Source organism: Cygnus atratus, chromosome 14, assembly GCF_013377495.2.
Source record: "Cygnus atratus isolate AKBS03 ecotype Queensland, Australia chromosome 14, CAtr_DNAZoo_HiC_assembly, whole genome shotgun sequence".
Taxonomy (NCBI): domain Eukaryota; kingdom Metazoa; phylum Chordata; class Aves; order Anseriformes; family Anatidae; genus Cygnus; species Cygnus atratus.
In genome coordinates, this window is record NC_066375.1 from 12,619,152 (window position 1) to 12,635,625 (window position 16,474).

Sequence of the window (16,474 nt, forward strand, 5' to 3'; positions counted from 1 at the left end):
GGTCTTTTTACAGGAACCCAGGGCTCTCCTTGCTGCACAGTGGTGCTGAGTACACGCTGGTGTACACCTTGAGGAGCTCCTCCGTTCATTTAGACAGGTCAGACAGTGCAGGACACCACGTTGCCAGGGACAATGCACATGTCCTCAGTCATCGGAGCACGGGAGCCAAAAGGCGCGAGCATTAAACAGACAAACGACAGGTCAGGTAAGAAAAATACTGCCTCTTCATTTAATGTTTAAAGACATCAGTAAACAAACAACAGTATACACAGTAAGAGGCTAAACTCCTCCTCTCTCCCCAAACAGCACCCTCCAAACCACAACAGGACCAGGTGACAACACGGGAGAAGGAGCAGCAGCAGTCTGGGATTTGGGAAACCTCTGCTGTGTGAAGGCAAGACGACAGGACCTGCAGTAGGCAACTTCCCTCACCCACGAGCAGAGTGACATCTCCTGGGCACAGTCACAAGGGAGTGGCTTTGGCTCCAAATCTCTTGCAAACACACAGAAGGGCCACATGTGAACTTGGAAAACAGCTGGAAGCTGCGTTAGAGGTGCAAGACGCACTGTGTACTGACCTTGGCAACCAAACTGCTGTTCCACAGTGATGTTAGCCTCTCACAGAATGAGGAATGGGGGAGTTAGGTCCAGCTTGGCAAAGTGTTGCAGTACTCATTTGTGAATGCAAAACTGAGTATGGGGGGAAACAAACAAGACTACGCTCTGCATACATTCTTCCACCTTGCTCCAGCAAGCTGCTCCCTGCTCCAGTCACGCTCCTGACCCCTACCCCAGAACTGGCCTTGTCTTCTTGAACGGTTTTCCTTGAGCTGTGGAGCATCAGATGGTCAGAAGGGGTATCGGGAAGCAAGCCTCAGAGCAGGCTTCAGAGGACAACTGACTGGGTACCTGAGCAGAGGGCTGGGGGGACCGGGATGCGGCAGGTGTGTTGCTGATGAGAGGCAGAGGTTGAGGCACAAGCGCTCCAGCTCCCACCTTCTGGCAGAAGCCCGCACGGAGTTACAGGAGCTGACTGAGCCAGTGCGGGTCAGGCTCGGAAGGCAACTGCGTGGCTGCCTGCCGGCACACGGCACAGATCTGAGCGCTACTTGAGTTTCCATTTCCCCGAACGGCGACAGTTGGAACCGTGACGTGTGGTGGAAAGTAAGGAACACATTTCACTGCTCTCTGCCTTGCAGATAGCAGAAGTCTGCAGTGGTGCTGTTTCTGCTGCCACCGCTTGCAACCAAATACAAAGGGAGGGCTCGCTGGCACCCGTGCAGCCCAGTTAACTGCACCAAGCATCAACGTGGGACCCCCCCACAGTCCAGAGTCCCACACCAGAGCCCTCAGATCTCGACATCACTCTCTTTGTCGTTATCGTGGTCACCGTCATAAAACTCGTTGGCAGCTTCAGGCCTGGGGGAAGAGACAACCATCATCAGTGAAGAGCCCTGGCACCCCTGGGGCAAAGAAGAATGCCCACAGGTCTCACTGCATGTCAGAAGATGCCTTGCACCCAAACACCTCAAGAACTGTTTCGTGAGGAGACCACACATTTACAGAGACAGGATCTCTGGATAAAAAGCAGACTTAGAAGTGAGTTTGTATCTGTTCCAGGAAATGGTCTCCAGTACGTACTCTACCCATCCCAGCAGGGACTGAAAGGGAAGCCCATTTCTCCAGAACAACAGAGCTGATACCTGCTGTAGTTTTCCTCAGAACCTCTTTCCTCTGGATCAGGCTCATCTGTGCGATCGTAGCTGAGCAAGTCAGAAGGGACATCGTGGATCTGCACGCTGGGAGCATGGTTCAACATTTTCAGATTCTCAAATATCGTCTGCCTGATCTGATCCAAGTACTACTTAGAAAAAACAGAGAAGGATCATCACTGTCAGATCTGGTACTTTGCACAGAGCTACAACTGTTACCACTACAACCTGCCTGCACCATCTATGTGGTGGCCATGAGAAATGCATTAAAAAAACAAAACAAACTATCAGAGCAGAGGAGGCAAGAGAGTTAATTCAATCACTAAGGCTCCTGCACTTAGAAAACAGTAAGACAATCCAGCAATGTTCTTAAATACTATCGGCCCTTTGAGACTTTCTGACATCCAAGAGGAAAGGCTGTGCTTGCTCTTTGTCAGCTTTCTGCTCCCACAATAATCCTTTGCCTGGGTCCCAAGTGGTTTCACAAGAGCATCAACCACAGGGTTTTTGGGGTTACACAGCTGGACACTGCAGCAAGGCTGCAAGCACTCACCTGCCTGGAGTTCTGATTTTCAATCCTCGTACTGACGTCAGGGTGAAGGGTGAAGTCTGGAGCGAAGTATTCAAAGTACTCTGCAATGGCATGAGCACAATGGTTAAAGCACAGAGGAAAGGGAGCCAGTGACTGGCTGCAGAGCAGCCGAGCTCACTCTCCCACCATGCCAGAGGTGACCAGACCCTAAAAACCAGTGACGTACAGCTCTGCAGCTGTTGTTTCATACCATTCCTTGCAGAGTCAGCAAGACTAACACTCAGATCACTGGACAGGAAGTGAACCACATTAAATAACACATCACACGGTCAGGGTGTGCCTGCCCAGCAAAGCCTACAAGCAGGAGGTAGAAGGGAACCAGGGCTATCTCTCGAGATCAGGAAGCGTTGTCACTTTGGCCCTGGTCTTATCTGTGGTCAATGCAGAATAGAAGTGCTATTTTTTCATCCGACACAACATACTTTAGCTCAGCTAGTGGAGAAAATATGTGAACTCCAACTTACCACTGTATGGGAGCTCTTCACTAATTGCTTCATCTACAAGCAACGACGTTTCATAAGTCCTAAAAACACAGAATAACATGGGCTCAGCCCACGGAAAGCTACACAGTTCAGGCAGGGACAAAGACCACAGCAACTGCTTAACCTGTGACCTTCAACTAGGATGGAAAAGACTCACCAGCACCGTGCCACGTTGCGGACTGTGTAACCGCCTCCTCCCAGTACCAGTAAGGGGATGTTGAAGCTCTTCACATACTCCACGCATTCCCTAGAAATCCCAAACAAACATGTCTGAGCTGCTAACTGCAGCACGTGCTCACATCAGAAGTGTCACCGTGTGCTCAAACACCACCACGGCTCGTGTGACACACCTGGGACTCAGCGCTCCTACCCTGGGAGACTGAGCCAGGTGCTACTCTGTGAACTGCTGCTCTTGTATAGAGTCCCATTCTGAGAGCCCCTCCCATCACACAAGGGTTTTAAAAAAAAAAAACACAAAAAAACAAAAGAACCCACACAAAGCAAAAAACCCCAAAAACCGTTGGTGTGGCTGAAGGCCAAAGTCAAGGTCTCACAGCAGAGGACCCTCTGCAGCCCTTCAGACTAAAGGACAGTCTTTCAACTAACTGCTGTGCCCCAGCCCCACTGTACTTACCCATGCCCTCTTATACTGAGGTTAAAACAACCCAAACGGTCACAACCCAGAGAATCAGCACCACACTGGGGAAGAAAAAAAGAAAAGCTGAGTTTTGGCTACAAAGGCACTGCTTTTTACATCACCATCCTACCCCTCTGCCACCTGCATTCACCAGAGGTACAGACAGCAGCTCAGCTAGGACACACTGACCTCGACCCCTGGGAACAGAGGGTAACCCAATCAAGAAATGCCCCGCCAACCTGCAGCCTCTGAACAGGGAGGTACATGTGCACAGAGGCTCAGTTTCTTACCTGCAGCACTATGCAGGTGGGCTGATAGTAATCTACCACCTGGTTAATGACTGGCTGGAAGAGGTGTTTATAACCTTTGGAGAGAAAGACAGGTTTGTCACGGCTCTGGAGAGAAGGTCCAGCACACATCTGGGCAAGGGGGAAAAGGCAGGGGACACCTACATACTTTGGTCATCGATGCCATCTCGTAGCGGCACGTTGAGACAGTAGTAACGGCCGCTCTCTGCACCAACTTCATACATGTCCCCTGGCCAAGGAAAGATAGGAGAGTCACAACAGCTCTAAGACTCCAGAGGTGCTGGAACACCAGATCTGGTCTGGGCTGAGATCTCTGATACCCTAGCTAGGATCCCCCTTTCTTAGAGGCAGCTTTAGCTCTGTTCCTCTCCCCTTGCTCCTCCGCGCCTTTTCTTCCTCCTTTTCTCCCTGCAGTTGCCATTTTGTGATTTTATACCTCCAGACTCCAGCAGCACTTCTGAAGGACCCTGAAACAAGGCCAGGTTCACATTATAAAGGAAACTGCATACCTGTGCCAGGGAAGAAGTAGTTCCCATATTTATGGAACGACACTGTCATGACACGGTCCGTCAAGTAGAAAGCCTCCTGCACACCATCTCCGTGATGGATATCAATATCAATATACAGAACACGCGGGTGGTATCTACAAACAGGAGGAAAAGCAGCATTATTGTCTGCTCTGCACCCAACCACGCTCCTGCCCACATGGCTCAGTATCGCCTAGTGCTCCGAAAATCACTGCTGAAGTTTACCTGCAAGCCCACTTCCTAGAACTCATCTGACCCACCCCAGGCATATCAAACAGCTTTACATGTTACATTTGTACAGCCTCCACTTAAACGCTCACCCACTAAAACATTTTCTTCTGATGTGCTTCAAAAAAGATAGTAGAACAGAAGGTTTTCAGATAGAGCCACAAATGTCTTGGAAACCACATAAAATCTATTTAAAACATACAGGGTTAGAAAGCTTTTTTTTTTTTTTGTGTGTGTGTCCCCTCCCTGCAAACAATCTTCCAGCGAGTTAATCTTTAAGAGCTCCAAAAATATTTACCCATATCTGGAACTGCATGTTAAGCTAGCCAAGGAGTGCTTAGTGCCTCGCTTGGCCTGGCAGCGCCGTGGCCCAGCTGGCCAGCATCGACGCCACCGGGCTGGACTGCAGAGGCTGCCTTGCTCCGAACAACGAGCAGGAGTCTGGGGCACAGCTCCTACTGGCTGTGGAAGTCCAGGCAGAGCATTGTCACTCTCAAAGGGTAGGGATCAGCCCTGGGGGGCAACACTGTGAGGATGGTGAGAGGTTGATCAACAACTACAGGGGTGAAGAAAGCACTGAGCGAGTCAGAACAGATGTTCAGATAGAAGGGAAAAGAAGGGTGACTGGACTCAGTCAGGCTCCTTTGGCTCAGCCATCCAAACAGGTATTGCAGGCATGACATTTACTGGAGGAGAAGCCGGCTGGGTCACAGAGAATGAAGAAAGGGAGATCACCACAAGTAATAGTGTTGGTGGTAATGGTCAAAGGTGATGTGCAGGTGACAGCACTGGAGACAGGGCCCTAAAGCCATGCCCTGCCCACCAACTCTAGAGCTGCCTGCTCAGCTGCAGGGAACTTCTGCAACATTTCCTTAGGAAACGCTGCATCTGGTCAGTCCCCAAAGAGCAGGGGATTTGACATCCATGCCAAAACCCCACAGGGAGAGATCCAAGAGAACAAGACAACACTGAAACAGAGAGGAGGAGCATGTGGCTCATGCCATCTGTCCACTGGAAGCATGGCATTCAGTGTATCTGCAGTGACCTAATCATGCAGGCTGATGGCACTGAGCCACACTGATTAGCAAATCAGTACCTCATTACAGCCTCCCAGAGACACAAACCATATAAATTGTCCAGATTTATCCCTAGAGACAAATGATGGCAAAGAGAAAAAGAGGCTGCAAACACCCAGCCTTCACACCCTGGTAAACGGAGGAAGGGACCTCCTAAGAGCAGAGGGACCACAGGGCAGCAAACTCAAGCATGCAGCCACCTCCTGCGGAAATGGTTCACCAGAACAGGAAACAAGAGAATAGATATATTATAACCTCCCATGGGGGTAACTGGGCTGTATGTGATGCCTCTAATAAACAGGACTCATGTGAGACTAGAAAATAGGTCTGCAGATATACAGTAAAGACCCAAGGTTCCAAAAAAAAAAAAGTAAAAATAGGGAAGACTGGCAGAGAGGAAGGAGGTACAAGAAATGCCAGTACATTCCATAAATCTGACTTTGCAAACAAGTAAGCTTGCCACTGGTCACATACCTATTCTCCAGTCAACCCCACAACTTTTTCTTTTTAAATTCCATAGCATCTTGTCTTATATTCAGCAATAAGCAGGGCATTTCAGAGTACAAAAAAACTTCACAGACTAAGCCACAAAATGGAAAGTATTTTGGTAACTTTTCCTCTCATTCAAATTTTTGATTTCTAAAAATAAAGTTTTCCACAGAAAGCAAGCGTCCTCTGATCAACCGTGTGTTGCCCAAGTCCTGGTTCTTAACTCAGTCAAGCAAATCAAGACAAATGCAGACCATTTTACTCTGTCTCCAGTGAGCCACACTTTGCATTTATCTACAAAAGGCTCACTGTGGCAAAAACCCTGAGTCGGGAGACCCTGGAATGGATTATTTCACAGATGGTTAAAGAGTAACAAAGTTTAACTTTTCCCATATCACTTGAGCAGCATACAGCAAAACTGGAGTCAGATATTCCAATTCTCAAGACCCCTTCTTGTGCCTAAAGAGGAGGTCAGGCCAAGAGATCAAGCTGTTGGCATCCTTGTACTCTAGAAAGACACAGCCACCACCCAGACACGGAGAGAGATTCAGCAGAGAAGAGCAGGAAAGCACCATCCCCAGCAGTACTGCACATGCCCCATGTCCTTACTTGAGCAGCTCCAGGATGCCAATAACTATGTCATTGACGTAACAAAACCCAGAAGCCTGCAATACAAAGAAAACCAATTCACATTAGAACAGGATCAGCCCAGAACACAGGCTCAAAAAGGCAGAGCAGGCTGCCGATTCTCCTCATTACCTCAAACTTTTTGGCATGATGCAGGCCCCCTGCCCAGTTTATTGCAATATCACAGATCTAAGGAAGGAAAAATAAGTTAGTTTAAGATGACAGCATGATTAACAACCACCTTGCATCCACTTCCCCGGTCAACAGGGACAACCAGCACAGCACTGTGCCCCACATACACCTTTTGACCCCTTCCTCTACCTATGGAGGCTTTTCCAAAGCTTCATCTTGCTCATTAGCCCGGTGTTTGTTACAACACGTCCACGTCAAATTAGTTGGGTGCTCTGCACTCCCCTTCAGACCAGAAGAGACCACCTCCAACCACCACTGCTCCCCTCCAGCCAGCACTATGCAGAGCACCTGGCACATGTAGCTTGTTCCTGCACTTTGCTTCTGGGAAAGGTCTACTGAGCATAAAAGAGTTCTCCTAAAAATCCTCACACTTCTGAAGCTTTGTTTGATATCCTCCCCAGTGACCCTCTCCTTCACACCTTCTGGGTGGTCTCATTTAGTGCATTCCCACAGCAGAGGCCTAGCAGCACTCTGAGGTCTCCCAGCAGCTGGGTTCACTGAAGGTTTGTTGTTCTACGTTGTTGAGAGTACTTTGTGACTATACTCCTGCAGTATTAACGACCTGTGGCTCCCTCAGGATTAAACATCTACTAAATGGCTGCTTCTGACAGTACAGGAATGGTCTCAAACTTCACAGTCCTGCAGTGCTAAGAATTTACACTGCAACACAGCAGTGCTTGCTATGTTGTTACACAAAACACATCCATGGGGTTATCCTTAAGCTGATAACCAGTTAGCTTATACCTGTGTTTCAAAGGCAAGTCCATCAGCTCAGTTACCTTGTTGTTCAGCTGCGTTGCTCCCTGCAGGGAGGCTCCAGTATAGCGAGAGCAAAATTCAAAGAGACCTGGAAACACTGGGCTGGAAAAAAAAAACCACAAAAATTATGATTCAAACACAGAACACTACATTCCTCCCAGTTTTTCCAGAGCAAAGCCAGGAATAAAATTGTCTAGGGACATTACTTGACCAATAGCAAAACTCACTCTCTGACGAGGTTAATTTGGGATCACTCTGACCCTGCTTATAACACGGAGTACCAGCAGGTAGCAAGCTGACTGCAAACACAATGGCAAACTTAGTGAATCTGATAATGATTACCAAAGCTTCCAAGCCAGTGCAGAAAAGGCTTCCCCGGCCCACAACACACGCCAGGGTCCCTGGACATGTGCCTGGAGCTAGGACACGACGTGGGAGGAAGGAGGATCACTCCCACGCCACATCCCCACAGGGCCCCTCAGCCTCCCAGCGCATCGCGCAGCAGGCACGACGACGCTGCAGAGCCGAACGCTGCTCTTAGGGCAGAGCTGAGGCACGACCCACCTGAGCAGGCGGAGCCAGCCCAGGCACCAGGATCTCTGGGGGAGTACCGGAACACAGGACATGGGGACCCTGCGTCAGACTCACAGGCAGCGCATTACAAATGCCATTCACAGAATGGCCTGGGTTGGAAAGGACCTCAAAGGTCACCCGGTGCCAACCCCCTGCCATAGGCAGGGATGCCACTCCCCAGATCAGGTTGCCCAGGGCCTCATCTAACCTGGCCTTGAACACCTCTAGGGATGGGGCATCCACAGCTTCTCTGGGCAACCTGTTCCAGTGCCTCACCACCCTCTGAGTGAAAAGTTTCCTTCTAACCGCTAATCTAAATCTCCCCTCTTTTAATTTAAAACTAAAACTAAACTAAAACCATTGGTTTTAAACCACTCATGGACAAACGATGGCTTAAGAACTGTGGTGTTGTTTTTTTCCTCCTCTATTCTGGTAAGATGATTTCTGATCATCAGAGCAGTGACATTACAGAACAGTCTTCAGATTCCAGCCTAAATATTAAAACCCAGGCTATACTGATACCTTTTTGGGACAACACTGTTCTCTATGTAACATAACTCCTCTTGTGCTTGTACTTTGAGCTTTGCCTTCCAAAGAATACAAAGAACAATCCTATTCTCGGACAGACATTATTTTCCTCAACCAGACATGGTATATATACTGTTTCCTCAGTTACCCAGAGAGCCCGTCCACACTTTTCTTTCAAGTTTCATCTCTCATGAACATGAAAGGCTGGAACTGAATATTCTCAACAAGATCTCATGTGGTTTTGTACAGAAGCACGAAACTCTCCTCTGTCTTACCTGAAAATCAGGCTCTCAAAGCTGCCTTGAATTTAACATGCACATATAAAGGTAAATGAAAAGACAGGCAATTATTTTAAAAAATAGCATGCTCAAGGAGAACCGGAGGTTCTGCAAGAACAAGTAGAGATACGGTCTCTAACTCAACAAGCTTAGTGTAAATATAGATCTAAAAAGATGGACAGCAAGATCTAAAGAGAAGGGAAATGAATTAAGGAGGTTCTGATAATCTGATATACTCAGGAGGGGCATGCACCTTGTTCTGTTTAAATAAAATAAAAACCAGCACATGCTACAGGAGCTCTGCAGACATAAGCACCGCAGGATCACTTCAGCCTTTCCGATCCCGGTTCGCAGGAGGCACAGAGCACTCACCAGTCATCGCCCACGTTGAAGGCGTTGAGGCTCTTGGTGAATCCCTGCATGTTGTTGGGACTCACTCTCTGCAGGAAGTCTATGTAGTCCTCGGAGTGGAATCGGCACATGTCATGCTGGGATGCCTGGTACGGCTTGAAAACCTTCAAGACAGAAAGACAACACTTATTTCCCTTTCAAAGCTGTGCTTGCTTTGGCCACAAGAAGTCCCAGGCTGACAAATGACTTGCACGAGGTCTATCTAGAAGTGTGCCAGTACACCGGCTTCCTGACATTCATGTTTATTTAAATGCAGCAAGCTGCTCCACAAAGCCTGTTTTCCTACTGATGTCTATCTTCTGGCCATAAGCACGCCTCCTGCCTCTCATAACAACTGCAGCTTTTCCAATATACTCTCCGATCCCTTCTTTCCACCAACACACCCCCAGCCCATGGCTTGCCAGCTAGCAAAAGAAAACAGCTGACTCTAAACTTGAGATTTTTCTTCACTGGGGAGCACTAGACCCTGGTCAGTCACCAGCTGTCATAAAACCCAAACCACCGTGATGTAAGAGGGGTTTCGGTCCCTCCATCGGATCAGCCTGCAGCAGGCTGGTAAGTTCAGAAGTTGTTTGGAGCAGCCTCACAGATAGATGGAACATACGCATAAGCTTTGTTTCCTTTGGAAAGTCAGCAAGAAACAACCACGGAGCTGGGTGGATTCAAATTAAAGTTCTCATGACAACACACGCTTGCCAGTTTGGCACTTACCACACATACCTCAATATCCAGGAAGTTAAAAGTCAACACCACGTACCCCGTAAGAGGAAATTAAAGCTACGCTGAAATCAATAAGAGATCTTCGGTGTTTCACAACTTGTCTTAATTAAACTGTGCACTTAATGAAACAGTGGGAAGATGAAAAAACATGAAATGAGCTTGTCTCCAGAGGGAAAATGTGTCAGGGCAACTCCCACAGCGCGCCTGTTCCCTGTGCTATGCAGGACCCCGCAGAGACCTGCTGATTTTCAGAGGGAAAATAGAGCCTAAGCCACGTAACATCTCCTGTAGCGCACGACTGTACTGACCTGCCCAGCGCGGCATTTTCCAAACGAATGTGCAGGGTTTGGTGTTTCTCAGAGGCTGCTGCTTGCGACAAGGAGGACAGGATGACACAGGCAGGAGCCCCCACCGCAGCTGCTGAAGGTGCAGGCCAGACCCCCCCGAGAGACCAGCTCCAGCAGGACCAAAAGCAACACGAAGGAATCGCCATGGAAAAGAAGCAACCCTCACGGGGTATCAAGAGGCTCTCTTGGACAACGAAAAGCAGGGACTTGGAATTCAAAGCAGAAAGGGGGGGGGGGGGGGGGGGGGGGCGCGGAAATAAAAACAAGATGGAAAGCTTCAAGCCTGACTCAGCTGCTGGCAGAAGGAGAAAGCTGACTCCTTCCCCTCCGTGCCCTTCGCCCACACGATCCCACCCAGTTTCTGGAGCAGGCCCTGGCGCTCAGCACCTCACTCTGCCAGCTCAGCACCAGGCTCCCCTGCTTCTGCCCAGAGACCAGGTCACAGTGGCTCTTGCCAGGACCCAGATGTGGCACAAGAACGGCAGCGGGAACACGCAGCAGAGGAGCAGGGAAGATACGCAGCTGGACAGACACACTCTCTCCTTCAGCAACGCTGAGCCCTAAGGATCTGTTCACCACAGCCATAAATGAGCTGGGAAGAGGCAAACCCGACTTCAGCTACCTCGACAAAATAGCAGCCTCTTGCTCGGAGAAGGCCGGGAAGGCAGGTAATGATGCAACCATAACACGAAGTCAACAGGGCCTTTTATAGGCACAGTCGGCCAATAACCCCCTGCTTTTATTTGCTTGTCACTCTGCCAGTTGCTGACTGCTCAGGATGAAGTTTCCTCTGCGGTTTTCAGCTTCGTGATGACATTTTGTGGAGAATATAACCAAAAAAACCTTTCCAGGCTGAAAACGCAGTGGAGTGCACAGCCCTGCCTACTGCCTCATGCAGACAGGCACCTAACACAGCAGTGTCACATCAGAATGTGCTTTCTGCTGTTTCTGCAGGAAAAAAACAAAAACAAACAACTTTAGAGAAGCTACTGATACAAGTTCATACATTTGTAGTAAACATTTGAAAGCCAAATTCTGCCAAGATGTCGTGTGCTCCGAGCACACTCCAGCCAGATCTCCCCCGGGAGCACAGCAGGAACGGGGTGATTTTCTGTTGTTTCTGTGGTCTCAAGTGTTGGTACCCAGGCAAGACAGGAGAAAGCATTTTGATTAAAAGGCAGAGATGCATCTGAGAAGAAAAGAAAGAGGGAAGGGGGAGCAGACAGAGAAGTATCCGTGGTTGGAAAGAGAAAGAAGACCAGCCCCTGCCAGGGCAGGAGACAGAGACAAGAAAATCAAAGGGAAAGGCAAGTTGGGTGACAAGGGCCAGGAGCTGGGAAGAGAGAGCAGACAGGAGAGGGGACACGAAGGATCAGAAACCAAGACAGGGAAAGCTAAATACAGAAGGTGCTGCATCCCGCCAGCGCATGAAGCAGGGACTGGCTTCCCAGTGCTCTACTTCAGCCAGCAGGCACCGAGAAATCATCTCGCACCAGGCTGGACCCTACAGAGGGCACAACACTCAGCAGCCACAGGTTACTACACCTGCAAAAGCTCCTATGAGGACAGCCGAAAAATCCAAAGGATGTGATGTTACCAGATATCAAGCTACTGGAATTACATAAATTACAACAGGGACCTTTTTTTAAAAAAAGTTTAAGCATACCAAATTAATTTCACATATCACATCAAGGAACACTTTCACTGGTCCATTTTAACACCTCCTTTTAAAAACTGATATTGTGTGTTAATTTGGGGACAGCTCATTTTCTGTTTCCTGCCACTCAATCCACAGGTCTCTCATCACAGAGTGGAGGAGCTTGAACTTGAGCCCATGCTTTGCCAGGCCCTGGTACTGGTTCGGCTGCTCACACTTTGCCCCCCCAAAAAAAAACCACAGGAAAACTGCATTGCTATCACACCTGCAAGAATTTTGCACCGTACCCTGCCTCATATCCTGCAGAAGACACTGCAAACACGCCGGAGTACAGCATGCCAGAATCTCCTCTGCTCTCTTGTGCTCACAATAACACAGCTTCAATCCAACATCGCCCGATTCTCAAGAGCTTGGCCAGCGTCCCTTAAGGACAGCCCTTCTCTGCAATCACAACTAAATATTTAGTCAGGTCCCTGAAAGCACACCAGGAGCTGCTTAGTTTTGCTTAGCTTCTGATGCTGGGGACGAGGGAACCTGGGAGCTGCCTGGCCTAGCTGGAGACTGCTGTTTGCACAGAGCTGTCGCAAAGAAACGCGCAGCCACGGTGTTTTTACAGCAGCTCACGAGCGGTCCCTAAAGCAGGCTGCAAACCTGAAAACACGTCCCAGAGCTTGACCAGGCTTTCTTCTTCACAACTTCATGGTTAAGTCCTGCTTATTTTTGTTTTATCAGCTACTTGCAATCGCCTACAATCCTTCTGAGAACGCCTGCATCAGCGTAACCCCCTGGTCACCCAGCTCAGACACGAGCGATGGGGGAAGGTGGAGTGTCCCAGGGATCAGAGCCCAACTGCGCGAGGGCGAGGAACGCCACCGGGGTGCAGGAACAGAGGGGAAGGAGCAACACCCCCTGGTTTTACACCCCATGTGCTAACCATGCGTGATGATGCCAGTGACAGAAGTGCTCTTCGCTCCTTTTAATGAGGTAACTCCCCTGAGAGGACACCGTACACACACACACGAACACGTACACACAGATACAGACAGACAGGGGCCTGGAGCTGCAGCGCAGTGCTGGGGCACGGTCCTGCCCCAGGGCACATGAGGCAGAGATTACAGGCTCTGGGGACAACAGGCAGCACTCAGACACCTTGACCTGGGACCTGAAACTATGCCAGCTGCTGCAGGAATCCTGTCCCAAAGCCGTCCGGAAGCTATCCTTCAGTACTGAAGCTGAGAATAAGCCGCCCGAGGACTAAGCCAGCTGCCCCAAAGCACACAGCAGCTGCAGATGGCATATTCTGCAGGTCACAGCGTGCAGCAGCCATCTCAGAAGCAACGAGCAGGCATGTGCCTCTCACCAGCCCTGCCTTGGTACTGTGAGGCGTTACATTGCATGCCCCGTGCTGGAAGAGCGGGCAGCAAAGGGAACAGGGCTTTGGAAGGGAAGGGGCTCAGTTCAGCTCCTCTTGCACTAAGCGGAATAAAGTATTTCACAGTAGGGGTACTGCATATTGGTGTGATATTCTATTATTCCCAAACTAATCCTGTTCTTCAAACATGTGAAGATTTAAGTTTTTTTTCTGATCATCACTAAACACTAATCGCGTTTTATCAGGTCAGAGTTCAGGAGAAGAACATCTTTCTACCAGTGACACCAGGAACGCACTGGGTGGTCAGTAAGGACTTTGAAGACCGTTTATCAGGTATGGGACAGGATTAGTGAACCCCATTTGGGCACCAAGATGAACTAGCTAGCTTCCTGAGGAGCTTTTTTAGCTTTACCAGTTTATGATCACGCACAGCGCTGGCCACCAAATCCTGCCTGGAAGCAGCTGCAGCCACGGGTGCTCCAGGTCCGGCATCACTGCTCCAGCCCCAGGCAGGGCACTGCGAGCAGAGGCTGCGCAGGAGGCTGACATCCCGCGGTGACACAGAAACACAGAACATTCGGGACTGGAAGGGACCTTGAAAGATCACCCGGTGCAATCCAATCCCCGCGCCGGAGCAGGAACACCTGGATCAGGTCACACAGGAACGCGTCCAGGCGGGTTTCGGATGTCTCCAGAGCAGGAGGCTCCACAGCCCCCCGGGCAGCCCGTCCCAGCGCTCCGCCACCCTCACCGTGGAAGTCACGGTGGAAGAGTTCCGCCTCGCATTGAAGCGGAGCCTCCCGCGTTGCAGCTTGCGCCCACTGCTCCTTCCCCAGTCACTGGGCCGCCCCCGAGAGGAGCCCGGCTCCGCCCTCCCGACCCTCACCCTCTGCGTATTTACACTGCACCAACGAGGCCGCCCCTCGGCCCCTCGCCCCCCCCGCCCCGCCCCGCTCACGATCATCTTCTTGTAGAGGCCGTAGTGCAGCACCAGGCTGTGGGTGAGCGCCAGGCGGTGCGGCTTCATGGGGTGCCCGGCTCCTGCAAGCACAGCGACGGGGGGGGGGGGGGGGGTCAGGGGGGTGTCTCACCGCCCCTCACCGCCCCTCACCGGGCCCGGCCCACCCCCCCCCCCGCCCGCACCGTAGTGGAAGTTGCCGACGTCGGGGTCGTAGAAGTAGGCCACGGTCTTCGCCATGGCCGACGGGCCGCCGCCGCCGCCGCCGCGCGCACCGCTACGTCATCGCGCCGCGCCGGCGCCCGCCGTGCGTCACCGCTCGCGAGCGGGGCGGGGCGGCCTGCTGCCGGCCCCCAGTTGGCGCCACTAACGTCCCAGTTAGCATCGGTTACGTCCCAGTTAGCGCCAGTTACGTCCCAGTTACCTCATAGTTACCCTCCAGCTGCTCTCAGCTGCCCCCAGTTACCTCCCGGTTGCCCCCATCTGCTTCCAGTTGTCTTCCAGTTGCTTCCAGTTACCCCACAGCTGCCCCCAGTCACCGCCAGTTGCTCCCAGTTATCTCCCAGATGCCCCCAGTTAATGCGCAGCTGCCCACAGTTACCCCCAGCTGCTTCCACTTACTCCCAGCTTCCCCCAGGTACCTCTCAGCTGCTTCCAGTTACCCCCCAGCTGCCCCCAGTTACCCCCAGCTACTCCCAGTTACTCCCCAGTTGTTCCCACTTACTCCTAGCTGCTTCCAATCACCCCCAGCTGCCTCCAGTTACCCCCCAGCTACTCCCAATTACCCCTCAGTTCCTCCCAGTTACCCTCAACTACTTCCAATTACCATCCAGCTGCCCCCAGCTCCCCCCAGCTGCTCCCAGTTACCCCCAACTACCCCCAGTTACTCCCAGATGCTTCCAATTATCCACCAGTCGCTCCGACTTACCCCCCATCAGCTCCCAGTTACCCCCAACTGTCCACCGTTACCCCCCATCGGCTCCCAGTTGCCCCCTACCCACGCCCAGTTAGCTCCCAGCTACTCCCAGTATCACCCCCCCATGTCCCCCTTCTCCCCTGCCCCTTGCCCAGCCGCGGGCACTGGCAGGACAGGGCGCAGGGAGGCAGCCGTGGGGGACAGGGGACGTGCTGTGACACCCGTCCCACCCCCGGGATCTGCCCCCAGCTGGGATCCCCGGGATAAAGCACATGGGGCCGCCCCCGCTGGCACCTCAAGGTGCGGGGGGCAGATAACGCCCAGACGGGCCCACGGGGCTGCTCAGGCGTCACAGCGGCAGCATGGGGGGACTCGGGCCCCAGTAGTGAAAACACCCTCGTTTTAAAGGCCACTTAATGTGCCAGCGACGTCTGGAAATCTTACGGGGGGGGGGGGTTAAGATTTGGCAAAGCATCTGGCGAGAGTTGATTTTGGCCGTAGTGTTTTTACAGAAATTATGGCAATTTCCACACTGAGCATCGCAGCAGAGACCCCAGGAGGAGCCCGCCCGCGGGATTTCCACACCTGTCCCTGTTAGCTGCCACGGGGACACCGAGCGCGGCGCAGACGGGTGGTGTCGTGGGGGCTGCCACACCGCTGCGGTGAGAGCAGAGGACAGGGGACACGGCGATGTGCTGGGACCGGGGCTGGTTGTGGGGCAGAGCTGCTGCAATTTCCCAGAGGGGACTGGAGCCTCCAGCTTTGAAGCCTCGAAGTCTTCTGAAGGGACTGAGCAGGGGTGGAGGATGTAGCTCCACGGGGATGCGGCAGCTCCATGGGGATGCTGTGGCCAGGGCCACCACACCATGCCCCAGTTCTGCCCTATAACTGTTGGTGGAAGGAAGGACGGATGGGAGGAGAAACACCGTGGGCTGGGAATACCCTGCAAGGAGCCAGGCAGGAGCAGAGCCTGCTCCTTGCCCCGCTTCCACCTCCTCCTCCCCACGCAGGGTGGCCCTGGCTGTGGGAAGGGGGATGGCAGGGCCAGAGCTTGTTTCCATCCCCTGGAGGATTGCCACGCAGAA

At 51.7% G+C, this 16,474-nt stretch overlaps 1 protein-coding gene across 5 annotated transcripts; it reads right to left on the reverse strand.

The window, feature by feature from the left end:
* Positions 1–201: 201 nt before the first annotated feature.
* HDAC3 (histone deacetylase 3) lies at positions 202–14,784 on the reverse strand. Of its 5 annotated transcripts, XM_035562848.2 has the most exons (15): positions 14,659–14,784; positions 14,474–14,556; positions 9,381–9,523; positions 7,650–7,731; positions 6,811–6,867; positions 6,661–6,716; positions 4,241–4,374; positions 3,880–3,960; positions 3,714–3,787; positions 3,421–3,485; positions 2,944–3,033; positions 2,769–2,827; positions 2,266–2,345; positions 1,704–1,861; positions 202–1,419 (listed from the first exon to the last, which is right to left on the reverse strand). In XM_035562848.2, exons 1-15 carry the CDS (start codon positions 14,711–14,713, stop codon positions 1,350–1,352), a joined length of 1,287 nt encoding a protein of 428 aa, XP_035418741.1. In that variant the 5' UTR covers positions 14,714–14,784; the 3' UTR covers positions 202–1,349. The 5 variants fall into 5 exon arrangements, with proteins under 5 accessions (XP_035418741.1, XP_050569491.1, XP_050569492.1 ...); XM_050713534.1 differs by lacking the exons at positions 14,474–14,556; positions 14,659–14,784 and adding an exon at positions 13,928–14,154; XM_050713535.1 differs by lacking the exons at positions 14,474–14,556; positions 14,659–14,784 and adding an exon at positions 13,946–14,146.
* Between the last annotated feature and the right edge of the window lie 1,690 nt (positions 14,785–16,474).

What these genes read in the sequence shown, in the direction of transcription:
- HDAC3 (XM_050713534.1), bottom strand. Translation starts at nt 14,092, where the DNA reads ATGTTCTGTGTTTCTGTGTCACCGCGGGATGTCAGCCTCCTGCGCAGC. An exon ending in TTCAACGTGGGCGATGACTG is followed by an intron (nt 7,732 to 9,380) that starts GTGAGTGCTCTG and finishes TTTTTTTTCCAG; the next exon opens with CCCAGTGTTTCCAGGTCTCT. An exon ending in TGAAGAGCTCCCATACAGTG is followed by an intron (nt 2,346 to 2,768) that starts GTAAGTTGGAGT and finishes ATGCCATTGCAG; the next exon opens with AGTACTTTGAATACTTCGCT.